The 26,519-nt window shown below is 47.8% G+C and overlaps 1 protein-coding gene across 17 annotated transcripts in view; it reads left to right on the top strand.

Annotated features, from left to right (window-relative positions):
• Positions 1–26,519, top strand: part of MICAL2 (microtubule associated monooxygenase, calponin and LIM domain containing 2) — a 214,925-nt gene that overhangs the window by 71,680 nt on the left and 116,726 nt on the right. For all 17 annotated transcript variants that reach the window (XR_010946137.1, XM_067749868.1, XM_067749866.1 and 14 more), the window contains exons 4-8: positions 9,938–10,145; positions 14,042–14,158; positions 15,538–15,639; positions 19,471–19,626; positions 23,167–23,267. Coding sequence is in view for 16 of the 17 variants with exons in the window: in XM_067749868.1 (XP_067605969.1) it covers positions 9,938–10,145; positions 14,042–14,158; positions 15,538–15,639; positions 19,471–19,626; positions 23,167–23,267 (684 nt within the window). In the remaining variant the exon portion in view is untranslated. The remainder of the gene's footprint in view (positions 1–9,937; positions 10,146–14,041; positions 14,159–15,537; positions 15,640–19,470; positions 19,627–23,166; positions 23,268–26,519) is intronic.

Below are 26,519 nucleotides of genomic sequence, written 5' to 3'. Positions count from 1 at the left end.
GCTGTGGAGTGGCAGGGGTGGCCTTGTGCTCCTCGGGCTCTCAGCCCAGCTCTGAGCTGGCTGCAGAAACAGCTGCTGGGCTCAGGTAAACAGTCTCTCCTTTGCTGACCTCAGAGCAATAGGAGTCGGTGAACGTGGAACGAACACCTGGCCTCTTCTCATGCAGATCCGTTACCAGGCCCACAGTGGCCTTTCTGTAGAGGCCAGCCTGGGACAAGGCTGCTGCCCCCGATAGGGTCAGCCTTGCCTGTGGCCATGAGTGGTCATAGGATGAGGTGGCACCAGTGGAGGAGTCTCACCAGGGAGAGAAGAGGGGCCAGAAAGGGGCAGCGGGCGCTAACGCTTGGGAGAAAAGTGGCAGCGAGGGCAATGTAAAAGAAAGAGCCAAATGCCAGAGTCACGAGGATCTGGTAGTGAGTCCTGGCTCCGCCTTTCATTAGCCCTGTGATCTTAGGCCAGTGTAACACTGTGGATCTGAGTTTGTGCTCCGGAGCTAGAAGCCTGCATCTGAATGCCAGTTCCTCCTTCCTACCTGCGACGTGACCTTGGGCACTCCAGTTAACCATTATGTGCCTCGGTTTCTTAATCTTGGGTTATTGTGAGGTTTGAGTAAGTTAATACATCTGAAGCACTCAGGTCAGTACTTGATACAGAGTTAGGCTTCAACAAATGCCAGCTTTACTCAGTCACAGCACCTCTGAGTCTCAGTTTCTTAACCATATACCGGGAAAAGCAATGCCACTTTCACTATGGAAATGAGCTGGTTGATTTAAAGAAAGCATCTGCTGCAGGTCTGGCATACGTGAGATACTCGGGAGATGCTTCTCCTGACATTAAGTGGCCCCCAGTCTTGGCACTTGTTGAGTGGAAATGTTTGACATTGGATGGATTTTGACAGCTGCTGGTCACAGCCCTGGCTGGGTTCTCTGGGCTGGGAAAGTGTAGGTGGGTACTCAGCCTGTGTTCTCCTTTCTCATTGGATTGAGTTACCCATGACGTTGGCCCCTTTCAGAAGTAACTAAGTCCTGGATGGGAAGGGGTGTCTTGCCATTGCTGTAGTTTTCCTACTGGATCCTGCCAGTGCCTGCTGCTGTCACTGCCACCACACCAGACTGGTCCACCCAGGGCCTTGCTGAGTACTCTCACCTCCCTTTTTTCTAATCATCACTGAACACTTAACCTGGGTCAGGCTAGTTGCTTGGGATGCAAAAATGAGCCAGACATACCTCTACTTTTGAAGAGGTCACAGGAGGTCAGATAGACACACTTGAAAAAGAATTAAAAATCACTAAGAAATGGAGCAATGGAGGGTGTGGGGATTCCTCACTTGCCACCTCCCTCTCCCTAACTCCCTGCAATGGTCTCTAGAGCAGTGGTTAAAGGCAGGAAGGATTCCTGGAGCCAGGCACCTGGGTTTGAATTCTGGCTCCAGCACTTAAAAGTTACAGCTGGGAAATTGGCAGGATGGGTGTGCGTTGTTGAGAATAAAGGACTTTGAGTGCTGGCTATTATCATTGTAATGTTTAAAAGCAAAAGCTCACTAAGTAACTGAAAAGAAAGAGAGAAAGTGATAAATATGAACTTGTGTATCTTTCTGGAGGCTAGATTGTTTGTGTATCTTAGCTCTACTTTTTTCTCTACATATGGATTAAAAAACCTAGAGGTTTTTTTTTTTTACATCTTTATTGGAGTATAATTGCTTTACAATGGTGTGTTAGTTTCTGCTTTATAACAAAGTGAATCAGTTTATACATATACATGTGTCCCCATATCTCTTCCCTCTTGCGTCTCCCTCCCTCTCACCCTCCCTTTCCCACCCCTCTAGGTGGACACAAAGCACCAAGCTGATCTCCCTGTGCTATGTGGCTGCTTCCCACTAGCTAGCTATTTTACGTTTGGTAGTGTATATATGTCCATGCCACTGTCTCGCTTTGGCCCTAGAGTTTTAACTTTGAATATATCTAGACTCAGCCCGTCTCAGAAGTCTCTTTCCCTTATTTCTCCTAAAGGAATGTGAGATTCCTCCACACCCTTTTTTCGGGGCGGGGCGGGGGGGTGCGTCTTAGAAGGGCCTGTGGCTTCTGCTCTCCCAAAGGGAGGAAAGGGAGTCAAGGCAGCTGGCTGGTCAAGCCCTCCCCTGTGACTAGAAGCTCCTTGCTGATAACAGTGTACACCAAAATGTCAGCACCAGAGCCCAGGGACAAGAACTCACCAGGTCCACTAAAGAAAGACCATTGATGGGGAGAAAACCGATGCTATAAGAAGCAACACGTATCGTACGTTGTCACAGCAAATGGTATGTTTAGATGTGTACATTTTTTGTATGTAAATTTTACCTGAAAAGAAAAAACTTGAATAATGTATTCCTTTTTTATTTTTTATTGAAGTATAGTTGATTTACAATGTTGTGTTAATTACTGCTGTACAGCAAAGTGACTCAGTTATACATATATATATATTGGGTTGGCCCAAAAGTTCGTTTGGGTTTTGCTATAACATCTTATGGAAAAACCCGAACGAACTTTTGGGCCAACCCAATACATTCTTTTTCATATTCTTTTCCATTATGGTTTATCACAAGGTATTGAATATAGTTTCCTGTGCTGTACAGTAGGACCTTGTTGTTTATCCATTCTATATATACCAGTTTGCATCTGCTAAGCTCAAACTCCCAATCCATCCCTCTCTCATCCCCCTCCCCTTGGCAACCACCAGACTATTCTCTATGTCCCTGATTCTGTTTCTGTTTCATAGATAGGTTTGTGTCATATTTTAGATTCCACATACAAGTGATATCATATGGTATTTGTCTTTCTCTTTCTGACTTACTTCACTTAGTATGATAATCTCTAGTTGCATCCATGTTGCTACAAATGGTATTATTTCATTCTTTTTTATGGCTGAGTAGTATTCCATTGTATACATGTACCACATCTTCTCTATCCATTCATCTGTCAATGGACATTTAGGTCGTTTCTATGTCTTGGCTATCGTGAATAGTGCTGCTGTGAACATAGGGGTGCATGTATCTTTTTGAATTATAGTTTGGTCTGCATATATGCCCAGGAGTGGGACTGCTGGATCATATGGTAGCTCTATTTTTATTTTTGGGGGGAACCTCCATACTGTTTTCCATAATGGATGCACCAATTTACATTCCCACCAACACTGTAGGAGGGTTCCCTTTTCTCCACACCTTCTCCAGCATTTGTTATTTGTAGACTTTTTTTTTTTTTTTTTTTTGCGGTACGCAGTCCTCTCACTGTTGTGGCCTCTCCCATTGTGGAGCACAGGTTCCAGACGCGCAGGCCCAGCGGCCATGGCTTACGGGCCTAGCCGCTCCGCGGCATGTGGGATCTTCCCAGACCAGGGCACGAACCCGTGTCCCCTGTATCGGCAGGCGGACTCTCAACCACTGCGCCACCAGGGAAGCCCTGTAGACTTTTTAATGTTGGCCATTCTGACCAGTGTGAGGTGGTAGCTCACTGTAGTTTTGATTTTAATTTCTCTAATAACTAGTGAAGTTGAGCATCTTTTCATGTGCCCATTGACCATCTGTATGTCTTCTTTGGAGAAGTGTCTCTTTAGGTCTTCTGACCATTTTTCAGTTGGATTGTTTTTTAGTTGTTGAGTTGCATGAACTATTTTGTATATCTTGGAAATTAAGCCCTGTCAGTTGCATCATTTGCAATATTTTTTCCCATTCTGTAGGTTGTCTTTTTGTTTTGTTTATGGTTTCCTTTGCTGTGCAAAAGCTTGTAAGTTTGATTAGGTCCCATTTGTTTATTTTCATTTTCATTTCTATTTTCTTGGGAGACTGACCTATGAAAACATTGGTATGATTTATGTCAGAGAATGTTTTGCCTATGTTCTCTTTTAGGAGTTTTATGGTGCCATGTCTTATGTTTAAGTCTTTAAACCATTCTGAGTGTATTTTTGTGTATGTTGAGAGGGTGTGAAGAACTTTAATAATTATTGAACTCTAGTTAATTCGATTTGTATCCTGAAGTATTTGGGAAGGAATGTACTGATTCAGCAATTTCATTGAAATGCACCAAAAAATAAGCTAAATTGATGAATGGGTAGAGAGGTGGATGGATGAATAGGTATATGATAAACCAAGGAGACTAAAATCTAATCATAGAATCTAGGTGGTGGGTATTTGGGTGTGCACTAAAATGCTTTCAACTTTTCTATTTATTTGAAAATTTTTATAATAAGATATTGCAAAAAATATTGTAAAGCTACTTGATTGAAAACAGGGAAAAAAAATCCATCATGGAAAAATATACAAGCAGATGCTTGGGATATCTACAAACGTTTAAAATGCTGGAAGGCTGGATGTTAATATGAAGAAAAATAAAACTAGTCCTATGTATTTTCTGCAATATATTCCCTTTTTTGTATTATAAAATAGCCATATATATATATGAATGTTGCAGGCAGAGTGCAAAGCAAGCGAAAAGACCCTGTGTGTGCTTAGGGAGACCTTTACGGCTGGAGTGCAGAGAGGGAGGGCGGTGGGTAGGAGCTGAAGACAGAAGGGAAATTGGAGGGCAGTGTCACGTAGGGTCTTTTTTTTAAATAAATTTATTTATTTTATTTTTGGCTGTGTTGGGTCTTCGTTGCTGCACGCGGGCTTTTCTCTGGTTGCGGCGAGTGGGGGCTACTCTTCGTTGCGGTGCGCGGGCTTCTCATTGCGGTTGGTTGTCTCATGGGCTGTGTCCTGGAGGGACCCTTTCTTGACCAAATCTGTCCCTTCCACAAATGTCTCCAGTAGTCACAGGTGGTCCCAAACCATCTAGCATTCTCGGTCTCTGTTTCCCTTTCTCTAGTTCCCAACCAGACAGCCTCCTGAGGTTTGGGAACCTTCTCTTGCATCCTCTGCCATCCCACAGAGCGGTCTCAATGGTCTTACCTATCTAGTTGAGGAGGGAACATGCTAACACTACCACACAAGGCCCAAGGTAACCTGGAAGAATTTATATAGGATTGTGATTTCAAGTACAAACTCTGGGATCCGAGGTTAGTTGTCAACCTAGTCCTGTGACCACGGTTAAGTCATTTAACCTTCCTAGACTCCAATTTTCTCATCTGCCAAATGGTGACGAATTATGCCCGGTTCAGGGTTATTGTAGGAAGGAAATGAGGTGCCTGTGTTACAAAGTGCTTAGCACAGTTCTTGCACAGTAGAAGCAGGCAGTAAGTGGGAGCTCTGAGTTTTATTATTGCTATTATCAATACTGTCACTACTCTTTCTCTTCCCAATATGGGATGGCCAGGCACGTGCAAAGGTGGGACAGAGTTGGCACTGTTGATGACACACTTTGGCATCTGAAATGAAAGGAGTCGTGGGCTGCTGATCTCTTCCGTTGGTGGGGGAAATTCCTGGGAACTCATGCCTTAGATGGGGGGGAGATACAGGAGGTATGAACAGCACCCAGAGGCAGGAAGCACAGCCTTGATGATTGTACTTCTGATTCCCAAACAGGGGGTCCAATCTGAGTGTACTCACAAGGCCCAGGGACAGGACGTTTGCAAATGAAACTGTCCCTGAAAATCCAGACCCCGTGGTCACTGGTTGTAGTTGCTCATACAAGGGTTAGAGCACCGGCTCAGGCTGAAAGGGAGGGACAGAGAGGAATGGAATGTTTCTCAGAGCAATTCATATTATTGTTTTGAGAGCAGGCAGGGAGGACAGGATATCTTTCTTCATTTCCTCTCTGTAAATTTCTGAGGTTAGTAAGTGGTGGTAATTGTTACCCAGAAATAACTGGGTGTGACCCAGATACAGGAGAGTCAGACCAGGGCAGGGGCAGGGCCGTGTCAAGTCAGATGAGGGTTGGCTCCTCACCAGAGTGGCCCTTGAAGTTGCTGTGAAGAGTCAGGTCACAGAGATTTCTCCATCCTCGGCTCGAGCCGCAAGTGGGCTGCATCTCTCTTAAGCCCTCCTTACTTAGCACTGTGAGGCTGTGAGGCCAGGCCCCCGGATTAGCATGTGGAAGGCACCTAGGACCTGATGACTCTCTGTCCTGCGATTCTGAATGAGCTGTTTTTACTTGTGGTAACCCAGTAATAGTCAGGGCCTTCCTGCCTGGGTTTAGATAAGTGGCCTGCCCTAAGAGCTGGTGAGCCTGCGAAGCCACGCCAGGAAACGCGAGGGCACGTCCCTGGAACCAGAGCACTGCCCGGGGAGCTGGCCTGTGGGTCAGCATGCCGGGAGGGCTGCCGCTACCAGGGAGACGACACCACACGTGACCTTGTGTCACTCAGCTCGCTTCCAGGTCTCCGGAGGCACTAGAGAGGCTGCCACTGTCCATGCCCAAACCACCACTGCGGTGGCACCTGCCTGAGTGGCTTCCGAGGACTTGCAGGGGCTCTAGCTTCATCCAGCCTATAAATTTCCATCCCAGGGAAGCTCAGCTCAGACGCAGGCTCAGGCCTTCCATGCAGAGGCCCTGTGCACTCAGACTGAACACAGCTCCATTCAGGAGGCCCACGTGTGCTGGGTGCAGGGAAGGAGCGAAAACTGGCCTCCCTTCATCCTGACCGCACCCTCTGTGGTCCATCCTCCTGGTTAGACAAGCAGTTCAGAGCACAGGCTTTGGACCCACACTGCCTGGGTTCGTGTCCAAACTTGACCACTTCCTCATTAGGTGACCCACCTTAGAGCAATTTCTGACCCTCTTTTGCCTCCATTTCTTAGCTCAAATATGGGGGTAATAACAGTACCTGGAGCAAGTTGCTTAACTTTTCGATGCCTCAGTATCCTCACGTACAAAGTGGAGACGGTGATGACAGTTATCTCACAGATAGGGCAGTTGGAAGGATGAAATACATGAAATGATTAGGACAGTGCCTCGCAAGTAGAAAATGCTGAGTGTGGTATAGTTTAGATCCTATAATCATCCTTTTCAGTGAGGGGCAGAGCCTGGGTGAGTGAGCTTGTGAATGGCAGACCCTGGTCTGCCAGCTGCCTGCAAGTGCTTGCTGGCTTTCTCTGCCCCACCCCACTGGGCTGTCTGCACACGGAGCCCCCAAGGAAACTGGAGGCAGAATTCAGAAGTGGAAATCAAGCCTCCGGACGGCTAACCCTGGCTTAGCCCCTGCTCCACTCAGCGGCTCCCTCCGGGGACCGATCCTTCTAGAATTCCTGGCACCAGTCCCAGCACACCTACCCATTTAGGGGTTGGAAGATGCACCGTGTCACCAAGAAGTGGGTAGTGCTTGTAGGGCTCCCCTGGGAGAGCACAGGGGTCCTGTGTGAGCTGGGGCTGCCCCAGCCCTGTGCCTTGACAGTGGGTGAGGCCCCTCATCCCCTCTTCCCACCCTTTGATAAATAAAGAGATGATCTTTCCATGTGGTGTTTGTCTCTCTCCACGAATGTGGAGGTCTAAGCACTGCCAAGCTTATCTATACAGTGGACTTCCTGCTGGTGTTGGATCTGCCCTGCTCCCCACTGCGTAATAAATTTATGTCGCCTGAGCACACAGATCTGCTGACATCCGTGATCCTGGTGGCCTTGGCAGACTCCAGCTCCCCCAGCCTGGATGGGAAATGCAGACATAAACCCTAGCTGACGTGAACCGAACATCCTTGTTACAGTCGGACAGCAAGAACTGGGTGGGCCGTGAGGGTGTGGGACGTTCCTTCATCCATCAGTTCTTTATTGAGGGCTCCTGTGTGCCAGGCCCTGTACTGGACATGAGGACAGCTTTTGAGGAGCTTTTGCACTGGCCTGGGAATCAGATGCAGATAATTATAACACGTGGAGCTTAGTTCTGGGGTAGCACTAAGGACAGAGCCTGTGGGAGGAATGTATAATCTAATTTGGGGCTCGGCCTCAAGGCTGAGTTTTAATGAAAAATTTTTGTTCCTTGGCACCGAGTCCTTAGCAGTGAAGCCCGGATGCGTCTGGGAAAGGTGGAGAGTTCCTCTGGATTGAGTTATCGCAATGCTTTGCGTTCGTGGTCTGTTTGCACTATGCTCGCCATCCAGAGCGTCAACCATGGGCAGGCCAGGGGAGCCCTCTTCTCGCCCGCTCCTCTGCCCAGGCACGTAGCAGCCGCGGTTTTCGGCTTCTTGTCAGAACTCCGAGTTCCCATGTTAATCATAACAAGTGTGCTCCTAGAGGAACGGGCCTGGCCTCGGCCAACAAGCCTTCTCTCCTGTCTTGATAACATCTGTACCGAATTTTCTCCCTTTATGTAATTAGGCCCATTGGTATTTGCTTTGGGTATGACTGGCGTCTCTGAAATTTCAGGCCCGAAGTATGAGCTGGCGCCCAGGGTGGTGGGAAAACTGAGCTTTCATCAGTGGGATTTCAGGTTTAGCTGGGAGGGTCAGAAATGGTACGCCAGCTACTGTTTGCGTGAGAAATGTACAGCAGACCCCCAACTGGTGGGAATGGGATCCCCTGCCTGGCCCCGGGAGCGGTGCTGGGTCAGGCCTGGTGGATGATAGAAGGATGCAGGAGGGCTCCCCTCCTGCCCTCCTGCCCTTCCTGCCCTTCTTCACCCCACATCCTCCCACCCCACTCCATCCCTGGCCCGGGAGTGACAGAACTCAGCAAACAGGAAAAGATGCGCTAACTGCAAAGAAATGCAGTGAATCTAGACTTAACCCCGAAGCCAACCTCAGAGTGTCGGGGTTTGGAGTCTTGCTTTGAAATGCCCGTCATGGTCTGGCTATGTCTGAGCCAGAGGAGCTGTTTGGGGTGTGAGATAAAGAGGGAAGCTGTGCTTGGGGGAGTTGGTTCTCTGCAGTCAGCTCCAACCAGAAAGGAAGCAAAAGGATTTGCATACCCGCTCCCTGTCTCTGGAGTGAATTGTATCTCAGCGGTGACTTCATTTCCCCTAACAGAGTTTCCACCAGCTCTCTGGGAGGTTCCAACAAGTAAACCACACTGATTGTGGTGTGGGAGCTTCTGATATGCTTATTTGCAGTTCCCCTTTGGGAGTCTGGAGGCCCCAGATGAGTGATAACTGGATGATGGAATATAGCTAGGGGAAGGGGAATGCATTTTTTTAAGATAAGTTTTGATCCCAAGCAGAAGGGATGTTTCCAGATGCCTGTGCAATGTCAAGCAGTGGGGTGTGGATGCAGATCTCCTTCCCTGTGACTTTGCTGGGGTATCCCCAGTTAGTTAGACCCCCCAGTTGAACTCCTGCCTCTTGAAGGTGGTTCAGGAATTGCCTGGGAGTAGGGCAGGCTGCTGCATGGGGATGTCTCTCAGCCAGAATGTCACCCTTTTCCCGTTTTTATTGGATTGGTGCTGCACATAAGACTTTATTTGAATGGAAGGACTTTTGCCCAGCATAACTAGTTCGGTAGGTCATTATGTGTCTTCCCTTCTTTCCTAAGTGGCTGTAGCTTCCTTGGGGAAGGACTCTTGTCTTGTTCAGCGTGACAGGGTCCGTTGAGACCTAGCATGGGACTTGAACAGAGTCCTGTTTTGTCACCTCTGCCCACATGGCCCCATTGCCTACAGGGCCAAGACCATATACTCTTTCACTTGACACTTCAGACTCTCGCCGTCTAGTTCCAGACCAACCCTTGTCTCTTTTCTCTCCTTTCCCTCCTTTCCCCCAAAGTGTCCTTTTCTCCATCCACCTTGAACTAAGAGGTTAAATGCCAGAGCTGGGATTTAAGCCCAGTTCAGTTTAACTCTGAACCTCACGTGTATCTTACTGTGCCTCCCCCGAATCCTTTTACCTCTGTGTCCCTCACGGGGTCTGGCACAGTGCCTGGTGTGTGGTAGGCCCACAGGTAATGTACATTGGATGGATGAATGGCGGGTCCTAACAGGTGCTCGGTTTGCACTCACTGGTTGATTTGGGTGGATGGGGGTTTGCTCCCCAGTTACGCTGCTGACTAGAGGCTTGTGTCTGCAAGGCTAGAGGTTGCTGAGTGCCTTTCTCCTCTCTCCCCTCTGCAGTGTCTCATCATTGGAGGAGGACCATGTGGTTTGCGCACTGCCATTGAACTTGCCTACCTGGGGGCCAAAGTGGTCGTGGTGGAGAAGAGGGACACCTTCTCCCGGAATAACGTGCTGCACCTCTGGCCTTTCACCATCCATGACCTGCGAGGCCTGGGAGCCAAGAAGTTCTATGGGAAGTTCTGTGCCGGCTCCATCGACCATATCAGTGAGTGGAGCCACTGGTGACACCCCATGTGGGGAGGGGGCTGACCCTGGGTGGGGTATATCTCCACATTGTGGAGACCCCAGGATATTTCATCTTGCAGGTCTCTGGGGGCTCCACACATCCAACTGGCAGACATTTAATTCCAGGCCCTGTGCTGTGCCCCACTAGGCTGGAAGCACCATGAGGCCAGGGATCATGGTATGTCTCATTCACCAGAGTATCTCCAGGGCATAAAAGAGTACTTGACACATAGTAGATGCTCAATAGACTTCTGTTGAATGAATGAATGAAATATGGGAAACAGAGGCAGAGGTAAGTAACAGAGTCTGCACCCTCAGAGAACTCACTGAGATTCTGTCAATAATAAAATGTGCTTTAACAGAGCAGTCAGACTTGCTAAAGGAGCTCAGAAGAGGGAGCCACGTAAAACCATTCAGTGGGCCAGGTTGTCAGTGACCTCTTGGGTAAAGGAGTTGGGACACCGTGTTGCCTGTTTGGGGAACCAGGGCAGGTTTTAGAACAGAGGAATGCCACATTGACAGATCCTGTACCAGGTTTGCTTGAACTTTAAAAAGAGAGAGGCCATCGTGATGGGGGTTCACCCAGAAAAGAAAGGGAATTGGGAGCGTGGATTTCAGGTCCCGGGCCATCCCTGAATGCTTAGGTGGGGCAAGGTGAGCACCGAGGCCTCCCGCTCTGACGTTACTTAGGCCTGGGTCTCTCGAGGCAAGATCTGTGCAGACCGGCTTTGGAAGAGCAGCCTCCCCCCTCATGCTCTGCAGGGAGGAGGTCTTGAGCCATTTTATATACAGCAATCATGACTCATGAAAGGGAAGTTAAAGAGAGTTCAAGCATTTGAACAGATTTGGGTCCAAAATCTGTCTTGTCCGTTTTCTGTGTGACTTGGCTCAGATTCTTTATCTTCTTCCAGCCCCAGTTTTGTCTCCCCTAAATGTGATTGATGCCTGCCTACCAGGAGGGCCGAGAGGATTAAATGAGGTCACGTGTGAAATGTGCTGTGTCTGTGCCTGGCAGGTCGTAGGTACTCAGGAAGTGCTTTGCATTCAGTGGGGTACAGTGAGCAAGAAGCAGTCGGGATCCCTAAACCAGAATTAATTCAGAGCTGCAATCTCTCAACCAGTGAGTGGAAGGAGAACCCTGAGAGCCATGTTCTTATGAGCACAGGCACTGATGGGAAAAGGGTGTAGGGTTAGGGCGGGAACAACTGGAGGGAATTATCAGCCAGACAGGGTGTGATTCAGTCAGATACAGGAGAACTTACCAGCAGTGGCCCAGGGTTTGTTCCCACTCCGGGATGAGAAAATTCCAAGAGTCCGTTGGAAAGAAATTTGGATTTGCCCAGAAAGCTGCAGTGTCAGCTTTCCAGATATTCCTTACCACCCACAGAAGAATGTATATTGGTACCAATCTAGAATGACAGCATTATGCACCACTTTCCCATCGAGCCTTGCTGAGAGGCAGAGCCGGGCATCAGGAGGTCTTGGGAGGTCCCAGGCTGCCAGGCTGCCTTGACGGCCGGGAGCCCCTCACTGCCTCATTAATGGGGGCCCCATTTAACCCCTAGTCCTTGGAAATATGCCAGCATGCAGAAGCACTGGCAGGACTGGAACGGAGACTGGAACGTTCAGAGTGATCATTGTCAAGGGCAGCTCTAATACCTGTGAGAAGAGAGGCAGGGAGAATTTATTGAGCACCTACTGGGTGCCAAAACCAGACAGACGAAGAACGTTGAAACTATGAAGGGAGGCCAGGCCTCCCCCACGGCCTGTTTCCAGGCAGGAGGTGGGTTGGGTTCTTTAAGCCCCAGCTGATCGGCTTCCTTTCAGACTGACCCATGGTCTCCAGCCCCAGCTGTGACCTGGTCCTCGGCACTGCTCCGCAATTCCCCACTTGTCCTGTGTCGGCATCCTCCTCCAGTTCCCAGTGCTGACGGGCACTCCCCATCCCAGCCCCCTCTCCTTCCTCCTGCCCTCACCTCTCCCCAGTACCCATTCCTTCCTCCCACCCTGAGGTCAGAGGCCGAGCTGGCCACTTCCTCTCCAACTCTAGGCCCTCTTGCTTTCCTTCCCTCCTTTCACCTGCCCTTACCTCACACTGCCCTCCAGTCCTCTGATAGAGCCCATTACTTTTCTTCATCTCAAAGTGTTTATTCTAGAAAGAGGCGACATAGACTTTGCCTATACTTTCTACTCATGCCACCTTCCATTGCGGTCTGATTTCTTCCCGCCACTGTGCTAAAGAAATTCCAGAAGCTTCCCAACCTCCCGTGCCCTGGCCTCCTGTAGTCTTCATTTTCTTAATCTCTCCATGGGATCTGGTATCTTGGTCCCTCCTCCCTTGGCTTTCAGGACTGCAGCTCAGGGCCTGTTCTGCAACCCACCTTGCCCCCAGCCCCCAAGCCCTGCCCCATTCTGTTTACACATGTTTCCTCTGTTAGACAGTGTTCCATGTCTCCTGGGCCTAGCATGGCACCCGACACATGGTAGCTGTTCAATAAATGTTAAATGAGCGAAGCCCACAAAATACAGAGGGACCCACAGATAATTTGAAACTTTATGCTCTCAGAAATGTATTTGAAGGCATGCCCATTTGTGCTCAATGGCAGGAACAAAATAGAGAAACAAGGAGCCACTCCTTGGGGGAGTTTAGGAGAGTGGGTAGGAGGTGGGAAACCATGAGCCCAGCTTTGTGGGGAGGAGTCACCACCCCACCCCTTACCCTGGATGGCTGAGAGCTTAGGTAGAGTCCCCCACAGGGTGAGCCGTTTGCTCTCTGACTTTACGTATTGGCTCTTTGCTGTCTCTCTGTTTACGCCTCTTTCCATCTTCACTTTATCACACCCACAGCCCGGTTCAGGAAGGAGGCAGGAAAGAGAGAGCCACCATCATTAGAGGATTACCTAACAGCTAGAGCACAGTCTCGGAAACAGATCTGGGTCCACATTCCAGTTTTGTTCCTGTGTGAGCTTGAGCAAGTCACTTAGGCTTGTTGAGCCTTAATTTCTCACCTCTAAAATGAGAATAGAGAATTCCCTGGTGACCAGTGGTTAGGACTCCACGTTTTCACTGCTAAGGGCCCGGGTTCAATCCCTGATTGGGGAACTAAGATCCGGCAAGCCAAAAAAAAAAAATTTTTTTTTCATTAGAAAAAAAATAAAACGAGAATAATTACTCCGAAGGGCCACTGTAAGGGTTAAATGAGAAAGCACTGTAAGGGTTAACTGAGAGAACACAGAGTGCTTAGCACATAATCAGTGCTCAGTAATGATCGTTATTGGTACAGGCATACCTTGGAGAAATTGCAGGTTCAGTTCTAGACCATCGCAATAAAGCGAATATCCCAATAAAGTGAGTTACATGAATTACAGTGCATATAAAAGTGATATTTACACTATACTATAGTCTTTTCAGTATATACACATAACAGAATTATGTCTAAAAAACAATGTAAATACCTTAACTTTAAAATGCTTTATTGCTAAAAAAATGCGAACCATCATCTGAGCCTTCAGTGAGTTGTAATCTTCTTGTAATAGTAACATCAAAGATCACTGATAACAGATCACCATAACAAGCATAATAATAATGAAAAAGTTTGAAATATTGCTAGAATTGCCAAAACGTGACACAGAGATACAAAATGAGCAAATGCTGTTGGAAAAATGACACCGGGAGTACTTGCTTTGATGCAGGGTTGCCTTAAACCTTCGATTTGTAAAAAATGTAATATCTGGGAAGTGCAATAAAGCAAAGTGCAATAAAAGGAGGCATGCCTCTATATTGCTATGCTCAGAAATCACTGACAGTGATAATACAGTGTTCTGTATACAGGAGGCACTCAGACATTGCTACTGACAGTTCATCTCTTCCCCTCAGGTATTCGTCAGTTGCAGCTCATCCTGTTCAAGGTGGCCTTGATATTGGGGGTTGAAATCCATGTGAATGTGGAGTTCGTGAAGGTCCTAGAGCCTCCTGAAGATCAAGAAAATCAAAGTACAGTATAATTTTCCTTTTGGTCTAGAAATCAGATATTGCAAAACGGAAATCATATTTGCAGCTCCTAGAGGACGTTCCTGTTAAGGTTATTCTTACTGAGAGCCGTTTGGCATAATTTCATCAAAGGATCTTTTACCTTTGTGGACCATTGCTGTCACTTGAGCTTTGCTCTTCAGCTCCCAGGGGATTTATTATTAAGTATTTAACATATAATTTGGTTACCCTGTCACTACGAGGCGGTAGTTTGACAGATGAAGTCTAAGTAGTAAGTAGGAAAAAGACATAGATTCGGTTGTCTGGTAAAGTTCATTCGCATACTCTTCAAGCTGTGCGTATACACACATAGATATGTGGATACACTTATTATACCCACATGATATTTTAAAATCCAGTAAAGAAAGTGAAGTTTCTAGAGCAAATATGAAATAAATGTTCAAAATATTATTTAGTATATAATATTTTTGAGCTTTATTGAAGAATAATTTACAAACCACACAATTCACCCATTGTAGGTATGTCTTATTTAGTAATTCATCTCTTGTTCCTATTAGTATATTTATATAAATTCTGATCTTTTATATACATCATGGTGAGAGAGCTTGTTCATGATGCCTCTGTATCTTGCTTACTATCAAACTCTTCTGCTGCTGGGCCGGGCTTTCAGTTTTTGGTCCAGCTTCATGTCAGGGACCTCATAGTTTCACATGCAGGTTACAACTCTGATTTCTCCCATCCTCTGCCCAGAATATTGAGAATTTAGGGGAGATGTTAGTTGGCTTTTGCGGCAGGACAGCAGCTGTAATTTAACTTTGAGACCTGTGTGCTCTTAACCTTTCCCAGACCCCTAGTGGGTGTTAAATCCTAATTATGGGTAACCAGCAAGATTGCACCTGAAAATGGTTTCATAAAAGACTGTGTATTGCCCAACAAGAACGTTTGAGCATAATAAAGTAGTAATTCACGCTGGTTTCATTATACCCTGCACAAGCTTTTAGTTCTGTTTAGCAATGGGAGGGGACCAAGGAATGGGGGGATACAGAGAGAACATGGTAGAATCTGTTGAGATAAATAAGGTGCAAGTGAGACTGGTGTGAGGATCGTTAGGATAGACTCCCACCCTTTATAGAAACCAGTAAAACCAGGCGTGGAGTTAGCACTGCTGGTTTACTTTGTCCTGGATTGAACTGAAGCTAAAGCCAGAAGGACTCCAAATTCAAGTGTGAATCTGGACAGCTTGGGTCTTTCCGCTGGAGCCTCTGTCTGGGGTGCCCGTACCTGTGGCGTTATCCATTTCTCACGACCAACACAGAGGGCATGTAATCACTCTGTCCTGCCATCTCTCACTGCCAACTCATCTCATTTTTCTGTCCTGGCAGAAATTGGCTGGCGGGCAGAATTTCTCCCTGCAGACCACTCTCTGTCAGAGTTTGAGTTTGATGTCATCATTGGAGCTGATGGCCGCAGGAACACGCTGGAAGGTGAAGACTCTTCTTCTTCCTGGGGCTGAGGATGGAGGGATGGGAGTGGGAAAGGGTATATCAGGAAGGGTGTGGAGAAGGGGGGCAAGATGGCAGGTGCCAAAGCTGATGGGGGTCTTGATAGAAGGCCAGACTGCCCTGCTGTGCGTGAGGCTGCGTGTTTAGAGAACAGCCATTTAATACTTTCTGAACCTCTGTTTTCCCAACTATAAAATATGGATAATAGAACCTCTCAGAAGATTGCTATAAGGGCTGGGAAAATGTAAAAATGTTTTATAAAAGAAAAGCACCACGGAAATTAAAAGAAAAAATCAACATACATTTACTAAGCATCTGCCAGTGTGAAAGCCATGGTGCTAAGCGCTTTCATACTTACTTCTTCCAACTAAGAGAACCATTTTCATACTCTTCATGTGGTTCTGGTTTACTGTGAAGTATAATACCCCAGAAGGAGAACCCCATCTCTTCTCATAACTTTAAAGCATGCTCACTGCTGGGCAGTAAGATAAGTTTTGCCCAAACTGTCAAAGAACAAAACAGTGCCTCTCTACTTCTAAATTTGGAAGTGTTAACATGTTTTTAGGGAAGAATCTATTCCGGCTGAGAGAGGAAGAAATGCCATTGTGGAGAAATGCCTTCAATCACCTCCACCCCAGCCCCAAGGTTAATTGGTGCACAGGTTATACTAACTTGCACCAGCTGTACTAATTTAAGACCCTGGGTTGAGGACAAAGTGGTCCCACATGGCATCTCTTGCGCTGGGGACAGGTGTGCTTTTTTTTTTTTTTTTTTTCCCGGTATTCGGGCCTCTCACTGTTGTGGCCTCTCCTGCTGCGGAGCACAGGCTCTGGACACACAGGCCCAGTGGCCATGGCTCACGGGCCCAGCCGCTCCGCGGCATGTGGGATCTTCCCGGACCGGGGCACGAACCCGTGTCCCCTGCATCGGCAGGCGGACTCTCAACCACTGTGCCACCAGGGAAGCCCGACAGGTCTGCATTTTGAGCTTGTCCTGCTCAAGGGCTGCAGGCTGCAGATGTCTGCTGGGGAGGGCACCTTCTCTGAGGACAGAACACCCTCCCTAAACTAGGGCTGATCTCACAGAACTCAGGATGCGTACGTAGTCTGCCTAGCTGAGGCACTTCCCACCTGCTATACACCCGCTGCTCCTTTCCTCTTTCTTCACTTCCATACCCACTCCCTCGCCCCAAGCAATCAATAACGGATATCAAACAAAACTTTTAAGCTGCCAACCTGAATGCTGTACTATTAGAATTTTTGAGCCCATTCTGATGGTTTGAGAAAACTGTAAGTGTGAATATAAAAATCCAGGATCCATGATCACCTTGAGGGATGGTTTGATATTTTGTGAACATGAAAAGCAGGGCAGGAAGGGGGAGAACCACTTGAGCAACTGAGGACCAGGTAAGCAGACTAGAGCAGGGTTCTCAATGGGCGCTATTGGCAATTGGGGGCCAGTTTTTGTGGTGGGGACTGTCCTGTGCGTTGTAGGATGCTTAGCGGCACCCTCAGTTGTGGCGACCAGAACCATTTCCACACTTGGCCAAATGCCCCTGGGGGGCAGAATCACCCCAGTTAGATACTAGAGACTAGTGGCCATTTTGACCATTTCCACAAAGGTCTAATGAAGAACCAAAATGAGGGAGTAATGTATAGAAACCCAAGGTTATTTTTTTAAATTAATTTATTTTATTTTTGGCTGTGTTGGGTCTTCGTTGCTGCGCGCGGGCTTTCTCTAGTCATGGCGAGCGGGGGCTACTCTCCGTTTCGGTGTGCGGGCTTCTCATAGCGGTGGCTTCTTGTTGCGGAGCATGGGCTCTAAGCACGCGGGCTTTGGCACTTGTGGCACACAGGGTCAGTAATTGTGGCTGATGGGCTCTAGAGCGCAGGCTCAGTAGTTGTGGCGCACGGGCTTAGTTGCTCCGCGGCATGTGGGATCTTCCCGGACCAGGGCTCGAAACCGTTAACCCTGCACTGGCAGACGGATTCTTAACCACTGCGCCACCAGGGAATCCCAACCCAAGTTTTTTAGTCAAAGGGATTTTTGACAAAGAAGTGTGGGAATCGCCAAGAGGCTTCAGTGTCTGGTAAGCCAATGTGAGGGGAATTCCCACAGGTGCTGAAGCCAATGGTTCTGTCTGCTAGCAAGACAGATGCCTTGCATTAAGCAAAGTAAACAGCAGTACCTGGGATGGAGGGGAAGTTCAGGGCTACAGGAAAAGACAGATGCTAAAAAGAAAAGGGATTCGGAGGAGGTGGTCCACTGAAATGGGACCACCTGCTTGTGATCCTCTGGGCAACTGCCTGTGATAGTGTGGTTTATAATAAGGCAATTATATTTGGTCTTCGTCCCCTTTCTGGCACAGCTACCCAAACCCTTGGAATTTCCTGAGCGATAAGGGCAAATAGGAGCATTTTTTGTTAAGATATTTGGCCTCTTGTCCGTGGTTCCTGAAATCAATTCAGAGCCATAAGGGTGAAATGGGTGTCTTGTTATTCATAACAAGCTTCTTTTCACACCGAGTTTATGTTAATGAAGAGAGTTTTGGAAAGCACCTAAGGAAGGGAGGGGACTGGTTGCCAGGGGCGCCAAACAAGTGATTAGAGGGTTGGAACTTTCAGTCCCACCCTCTGACCTCCTGGGAGGGGAGAGGGGCTGGAGATTGAGTTCAGTCACCAATGGCCAGTGATTTAATCAATCCGACATCTGTAATGAAGCCTCCACAAAAACCCAAAGGAGATGGTGTGGAGAGTTTCCGGGTTGGTGAACACGTTGTTTGGAGAGGGCGTGAAAGCTCCATGCCCTTTCCCCATAACTTGTTCTAAGCATCTCTTCCAGCTGGCTGTTCCCGAGTTGTTTAGGAAGTAAAATGTTCTCTGAGTTCTGAGAGCCACTCTAGAAAATTAATCAAATCCAAGGAGGGAGTCCTTGAACCTACAATCTATAGCTGGTTAGTCAGAAGCACAGGTGACAACATGGGCTTATAATTGGCATCTGAAGTGGGGGGCAATCTGGTGGGACTGAGCCCTTAACCTGTGGGATCTGATGCCATCTCTGAGTAGATGTGTCAGAATTGAGTTGAAGTGTAGGACACCCAGCCGCTGTCCTGGAATTGCCTGTCGGCGTGGGAGGAAAAAAAACCCCACATTATAATTGGGTGCAGAATTCTTACGGCCATTAAAAAGCGATTTCAATGTATACCGTTGAAAACTGTAAGAGCCTCGATTAATCACTGAACTAAAATAATTGCAAGTTAGAGTTCCATCTATTCATTGTACATTTATTGACTGTGTACTAAGTGCCAGTCACTATGGACTGGAGGTAGAAAGAAAATTTGTTAAAATCTCTGTTGCACAGGAATTCAATCTCATAATTCTACTGTTTAAAGGGGGAAAAAAAGAAACCGTGAGAAATGCTGACAACGTAGTTTCAATTGTATAAGTTTAAAGTGCAGATGAGTCTTTCATGAGACTTCCTTGCAGCAATGCCTAGCACATCCTCTAAAGGATGAGCCCTGTGATTGCCCATTGGAGAAGCACAGTTTAGCCTTTTGTTTGTGGAAGCCTAACCAGGATAATTGGTCCTATAGATTTTAGAAAAGGAAAAAGTCCCACAGACTTTGAAAGGCCTCCAACGGGTTTTCTCCTCGGGGACAAACCTCAGCATTTCTGCCTGCCGCCTGTTCTCTAGATCCAAAGTTCTGGTTTCACTGGCCTGTCAGCCATCTGAGAATAGCTTTCTCAGTAATCTTTTCCAGTTTTCACACCAAATCCAGAAGAAAGACCCACTTTTCCCATTTTCCTCCCACAGGGTTCAGAAGAAAAGAATTCCGTGGGAAGCTGGCTATTGCGATCACCGCCAACTTCATAAACAGAAACAGCACAGCTGAGGCCAAGGTGGAAGAGATTAGCGGCGTGGCTTTCATCTTCAATCAGAAATTTTTTCAGGATCTTAAAGAAGAAACAGGTGGGACCCTCACCTTTCTCCAAACCAGGCCATCGTCCATGCTTCTCTGTAGCGTACAGGGCTTGGGGGAGGAGGGCACTCAGCTTTCCCAGCTCTTGGGAACGGGAGACTCACGCTGATAAAGTGGAAGCAGGGATTTCTCTTTAGGATTAATAATGGGCAGGATTCCTTCGGGGACAAGAGGGATTCTTGAGGGAAAGTTCTAGATGTTGTACATGAAAATAGATAAACATTTATTTACTCAGGAGACATTTACTGAGTGCCCATTGAATGCCCGCACTCAATGTCATGGGATACACAGTCGAGGTTGACACGGTACCCTCCCAATAGTGGCTCCTTGTCTAGGGAGGGACAGCCACGGAAACCATCCTAATGCAGGCTGGTGAATCTAGGCCCGACGCCAATGTGGAGATCCCGGAGTGCTCTGAGGGGGAGCCAGTAACCTGTGGGTGGTCCCTGAAGAAGCATAGGTGCTTTTATCAGTGCACCCGCTGCCCTTTCCCTCAGGAACAGTCACAGATGCCAGGGCGGGGGTGGGGCACGACACTCACCCAGGGGCATCAGTTGTCCCCAAACCATGGGACTTGAAGAAAGAAGGGATTCATTCATTTACTCAACAGATATTTATTGAACACCTACTATGTGCCAAATGCTGTTCAAGGGCGTGAGATAGAGCAGTGGACAAAACAAGCAAACCCCCTCTCTTGGAGCTTATATTCTATGGGTTGCGGAGGGACCAAAAATAATCAAATAACATGTCAGGTGGTCTATAAGGATAGTGGAGAAAAAATAAAGCAGGGTGAGGGCGAAGAGGGATGAAATTCCTGCTCCCAATTAAGTAAATTTAAGATTTTTTCCCTTTCTTTTTAACCTGATTTGGAAATATATATATTTCTCATTGAAAAGGCAATGTAACAATGTTAAATAGAAGTTTTGTACTAAAAATAAATCATTAACACCCAGCACCACCTAGCACAGGAACAGTCCTCATTTTCATGTAGTCCTTTACGGTAATTCTCCACCTGCATCCTTCCTTTTTACATGGCTAGAGCTTTTACCATAGTGTCAATCCCGTTAGTCTCCATTTCTCATTCAGCCTCACATTTTAAATACTGTCCATTGTGCCCAGTCCTACTGATGGTCAGGTTTGTCGGAATAGCTCTTGAAGTGGATATATTGTCACCCACTGCTGAAGCATTTAAACCAGGGGTTGGCAAACTTACCATGTGTTTTTGTATTGCCTTCAAGCTAAGGATGGTTTTTAATATATTTTGAATGGCTGCAGAAAAATCAAAAGAAGAAATTTTGGGGACAAATTGAAAATTTATGAAATTCAGATTTTATAGTCCATAAATAGAGGTTTATTAGAACGCAGCCAGGCCGGTTTGTTTACCTTATTGCCATGAGGGCTTTCGACACAGACTGGATGGCCCACAAAGCCCAAAATGTTTACTCTCTGGCCCTTTACGAAAAAGTTTGCAGACTTCTGATTTAAACCTTTCAGTTATTTACTGTTACCAATAAAACTACTTCCTTTGGATTATATTTCCGTAAGATAGCTTTCTAGGAATGGGATTAGTTATTGAGCCAGACTCTGCTTCTTACTGGCCACAGCAATGTGTGTCCACTGCATGACCCTCTGAGTGTCACTATGGTGGCATTATTTTATATAAAAAAAAAAGTATTTCCTTCCAGCATATTATGTCCTTTTGAACGATTTAAGAATTCTCCAGCCCTCTCTTCACCTCAAAAACCAAGAAAATAAATGCTTAAATAAACCACCAAATATAAATTATGACAGGACATCAAGTCTGTTTTTCCAAATGTTTCAATGAGCTTCCTTTGCACTTTGCAAAGGTCATCACCTTTGGCCATTGTTCCACAACAATGCCCTTCACAGAATGAGAGGGATGTATTTCCTCGGATCCTCTGGGGGGCCCTGTGCATTGATGGCTGTTTCCTATTTAACGGTCATAAAGGGGTTTCCATGGTTACCCAGCAGCCTCTGTGATAACTGCTGATAAGTTGCCTTGCCTCTTTTCCTTTCTCTCCCTTCAAAGAAACCAAACCAGTGGTTATCAAACTTGAGTGTGAATCAGAATCACCTGTACGGCCTGTTCGAGCACAGATTGCTGGCCAGACCCCCAGAGTTTCCCATTCTGTAGGCCTGGGGTTGGGCTCCAGTTATTTGCATTTCTAATAAGTCCTCAGGTGATGCTGCTGGCGCTGCTGGCTAGGGATCCTACTTTGAGAAACACTGAGCTAAGCTGTCATTTTACGGCATTTGTTTTAAAGGCAGAAACCTAGTCTATAAAGTCTTTTGCAATTGGTGGAAAGCACAGAAAGATACAACCCAGTCCTCTGACTGAGTTTTTCTACCAGGGCACCTGGGTTTTCACACATAACAGGGGGATGGTAGAAATGTCCCTTAGCAGTCTTTGGAGAATTCACACAGCTCTTTACATCTCTGGTCACATGGAGGAAATGGTGGATGGGACTTGGAATCAGACAGGCTGGGGTTCAAATCCTGGTTCTGTTGCCACTTAGCTGCCATGCCACAGACAGCACTGTGCCTTCCTGCAGCACGTACTCAGCTGTGACTTGGAAATACTGGTCTACAGCCCCAAAGGGCTTTATGAGTTCTAAAAGAAACTGTCTAGGGGACTTCCCTGGTGGCGAGGTGGTTAAGAATCCGCCTGCCAATGCAGTGGACACAGGTTCGGGCCCTGGTCCAGGAAGATCCCACATGCCGCGGAGCAACTAAATCCGTGCGCTACAGCTACTGAGCCTGTGCCCTAGAGCCCATGAACCACAACTGCTGAAGCCCACGTGGCCTAGAGCCCTGCTGCGCAACAAGAGAAGCCACCGCAGTGAGAAGTCTGTGCACAAGACCCAATGCAGCCAAAAATAATTAAATAGATAAATAAATTTATTTTTAAAAAAAGAAAAGAAAAACAGTGGCTTAATCATATTGCAATATAGCGCAGTGGTTAAGAATCCGCCTGCCAATGCCGGTGACACGGGTTCGAGCCCTGGCCCGGGAAGATCCCACATACCGCGGAGCAACGAAGCCCATGCGCCACAACTACTGAGCCCGCATGCCTAGAGCCCGTGCCCCGCAACAAGAGAAGCCACCACAATGAGAAGCCTGCGCACAGCAACAAAGAGCAGCCTCTGCTCGCCGCAACTAGAGAAAGCCTGCTCGTGGCAACGAAGACCCAACGCAGCCAAAAATAAAAAAAAATTAGTATAAAAATTTTTTTTTAATAAATATGTCAAATCAACATGTTGTACACAAACTTACACAATGTTATATCTCAATTTAAAAAGAAAAGAAATAGTATCTTTGTGGGACTGTGGTGACTAGGGTAAATTCTGGAACTTGATCTTATCTTTGCTCGCCCTGTATGTCTTAAAAACTTGTCTAACGCCAGTATTCTGCAGGTAAATAGTGAGACCTGTAATGAGGCAAAGCAGGGCTCCTGACACACAGTAGGCGCTGAGGAAATAATACTGAGTCCATGAACCTTCTCTTTTCAGGGATTGATCTTGAGAACATTGTTTACTACAAGGACTGCACCCACTATTTTGTCATGACTGCCAAGAAGCAGAGCTTGCTTGACAAAGGTGTCATCATTAATGTACGTATCGCTTGGCCATGATGTCCTGTCTTTCCCTTTGTGACCTGGGCTGGCAGCATCAGCGAGTGCGGGAGCATATGTCATCCTGCCACAAACTGAGTAATGGGGGGAAGAGGGAAGGGACCACCATCCACCACGCCCTTCTCCTTGGTGGTGCGTGAGTGTGTTGGGTGGAGGAGCCCACACGAACAATAGAGGCAGAGGTGTTTCTGCAGCGAGCTGGGCTGGTGCGGGAGGGGGAAATGCTGAAATTCTTACCCAGGTGTTAGTGTGGGTTCTTAACCACTGAGAGATCAGCTGAGTCTTTTCCTTTCAAGTGTCTCATCCCTGCCTCCTTCTCTGGGAGGTCACACACATACTTTGGAGGCAGATGGGGGCTCCTAGTCCTAGTGGGATCCAGGCAGTTTCACTAGTGAGTTTCACGCTGCGGCCCCCTTGTCATGGTATGGGGGAAAGCCCTATTGCAGTCAAGAAGACTCCAGTTGAATCTTCGCTCTGCCACGTATTAACTCAGGACTGTGACTAAGCTGTTTGCCTTCTCTGAACCTCAGTCTTCTTGTCTGCAGAATAGGAATAATAGTTTCTATCTAAAATGATTGTTCAGAGGAATAAATTTTAAAATGTATACAGAGCGCTTGGCATGTAGCAAGTTGGTAGATTCCCTCCATAACTTCTCTGCCTGGTTTGGACACTTGCTTTTTTGTCCTGCTGGCTTCCTGGCCCCTGCTTCCTACCTTTGCACCTTCATGCTTATACAGAGAGCAGGGCTGCAAGGAAGGAGCACATGGAGTGGCCAGCACCAGGCTGGCACCTTCTTTGGTCAGGTTTCAACCCCTCCAGAGACCCTGTTCCTGCAGCTGCCGCTGCTGCTGTACCCTTAAGATAAGGATCATGCAGTCCAAGGTCAGCCTGCTCTTGGGGTGTCGGCCTGTAGCCCAGGCAGCACGGTGACCATTCATTGCTGCTTGTCAGAGAAGAATGTGCCTATCCTCACGCCAGCTTGTGCTGGCAGCCGGCTGGACAGCTTTAGTAACCCAGCCCTCCCCTGGGCCTCCTCCACATCAGCTCAGGGCTTTGCTGAGAGCCCGAGCTGCTGGACAGAAGGCTGGGAATTGGCAGGGGAGTGGGGGGGAGCGAGGGTGGGGTTGAATGAAGCCTACTTAGCACAGTCAGCAGATGTGCGAGCAGTGCGTTTCAACGTCTGGTGCCCCACTGCTGATCTGGTCTGGGGGAGGTGAGGCCATGTCCCCATTTTCCCTCTGTTCCACAGGTGTCCCTCCCAAAGTTACCTCCCCTATTGAGATGCCTGTGTCAGATAGTGAAGGACTATTTGAGGTCCAGGGTGCAGGCGCAGAGGGTACCTTTGCAGGGGAGGGTCTAGGGAGACTCTTGTTCATCCCACCCCTGGAAAATCAGGCCAAGTTTGACTTGGGGTTCCTATTTCACTGGCTGAGTACTCCGGCCTGCTGAGATGCTAAGGTTCCCCCAGGTCATCCCAGGGTATTTGTCCTGGCCACAACATGTTGCTCATGGTGACTTGATTTTTTGGCAGTTGTCAAAGCCCCTCCATGCTCCCCTCTCAGGCTCTGTGTCATGGCACAGGTGGGTGGGAGCTCCTCGCTGTGGTCCGATAATTATTGCAGGAGCTGGGAGCAGATCCCAGGCCCACAGTTGTCCTCATCAAGGCCTTCCTTCTCCCTCAGAGAATCTGGGAGTATCAGCTGAGCTGGTACAGAGGGCCCTCTAGGTATAAGACATGAACTCTAGAAATTGGAGGCCATGGCTGGACGTGGGAGAACTGGACACCATTTGGTTCAGGAGCCCTGGCTTGAGCCTCCAGGTGTCGAGCCAAGCTCTATAGCATTTGCATAAGCTGGGAGCTGACCCGTCTACCCCGAGCTACTTAAATTACCATTCTTCTCTCGCTCCCAGAGGAATGGCAAGTCCCCTGTTTTCCTGTCCCTGTATGGGTCAGTGTCTTCCTCGAGACGCACAAGGTGCTGAGTGAATGTTTGTTGAATGACTGACTGACCTGCTTCCCCATCTATTCCTGCTGATCTCTGGGCCTCTTTCTATGACCACTTAAGGGAGAGTAAAGTTTCTCCTCTGGAAACCCTGCCTCTGGGCTCCCAGCTGTGTCCGTCCTTCCTGGCCCCTGCCTCTGCTGGTCCATGCACACACAGGCTTGGTCTTACCGCAGTAGGAGGGAGCTTGGTTGCCAGGTGTGTGAGGTGGACGTATACACATCACAGCTGGTCTCTCAATGCCGAGTCCACCCTCATTTGAAGCAGTGAACAGACATTGTCTGACCTTCTCTTCTGGTCTACCGCTTCTTTCCAGCTTGTCACTTGGGGTGACTAGTCTTCCTGTTGGATTCCCCACCCTTCTCTCATGTTTACTGCTTCCCTCTCTCCTTCCCCACCTCTGTCCAGAACTGGGCCTGGTCCAAATTCACCCCCTGCCTTTATCTTCATTTAGCGCTCCTTCCTCAGCTCTGCCCACTTTATTACAGCCCCGTTCCCACTTTTTCTCTCTCATCCTTGCTTTCATCTGTTCTCTACAAGTCTGTTCTGCCATCCGCCTGCTCACCTGGGACCTCCTGCCTTGCAAGGCCCTATGGCTCCTCCCAGCAGCCCTGGGCCAGGTGCCTGTCATCCCGGCACAGCCGGGGGGTCTGCCCCTTGGCCAGGTACCCACAGTGCTGCGTGTGGTTTCAGCACCAGGTGCCGCCTTCATCATACAGTGTCCACATTCATCCGTCACCCGGTCCTCCGCAGGGGTTGTTGTGGCATGTTTTGAAGAGGGGGTATTTTTGAGATCTCTCCATTCACTCTTCCACACCTTCAAGAAGGAGAGTGATTATGTGATGTAAGAATAGGTAAGAGAAAGGAAAGCGAATAATAGGAGCTCCAGCCTGGACGCCACGACCTGACAAAGGGCTCTTGGGCCAGCGCTGGGTTCCATTTAGTTGACGTGGCTTGGATGTGGAAATATTAGAATTTCTGGGAAATCGTGGCTGTTGGGAAAATTGCCACAGTAGGTCACTGTTTGTAGTTGAGGATGTGCCTTCTTAGACCTTTCTAAATGCCCTTGCTGCTGCACTCGGTGGGTCTGGGATCACTTCACCATATGGTGTGGTTTGTGTCATCCTGATTTATTAGGGACAGGAATTCCCAATCATTGAGAACTTCCCAATTCCTAGGCTTTGGGCTAGTGAGTCATGTCCACGGTCTCATTCAGTCCTCACATGGT

Source organism: Pseudorca crassidens, chromosome 9, assembly GCF_039906515.1.
Source record: "Pseudorca crassidens isolate mPseCra1 chromosome 9, mPseCra1.hap1, whole genome shotgun sequence".
NCBI classification, from domain to species: Eukaryota; Metazoa; Chordata; class Mammalia; order Artiodactyla; family Delphinidae; genus Pseudorca; species Pseudorca crassidens.
This window is presented reverse-complemented; position numbering and strand designations above follow the sequence as displayed.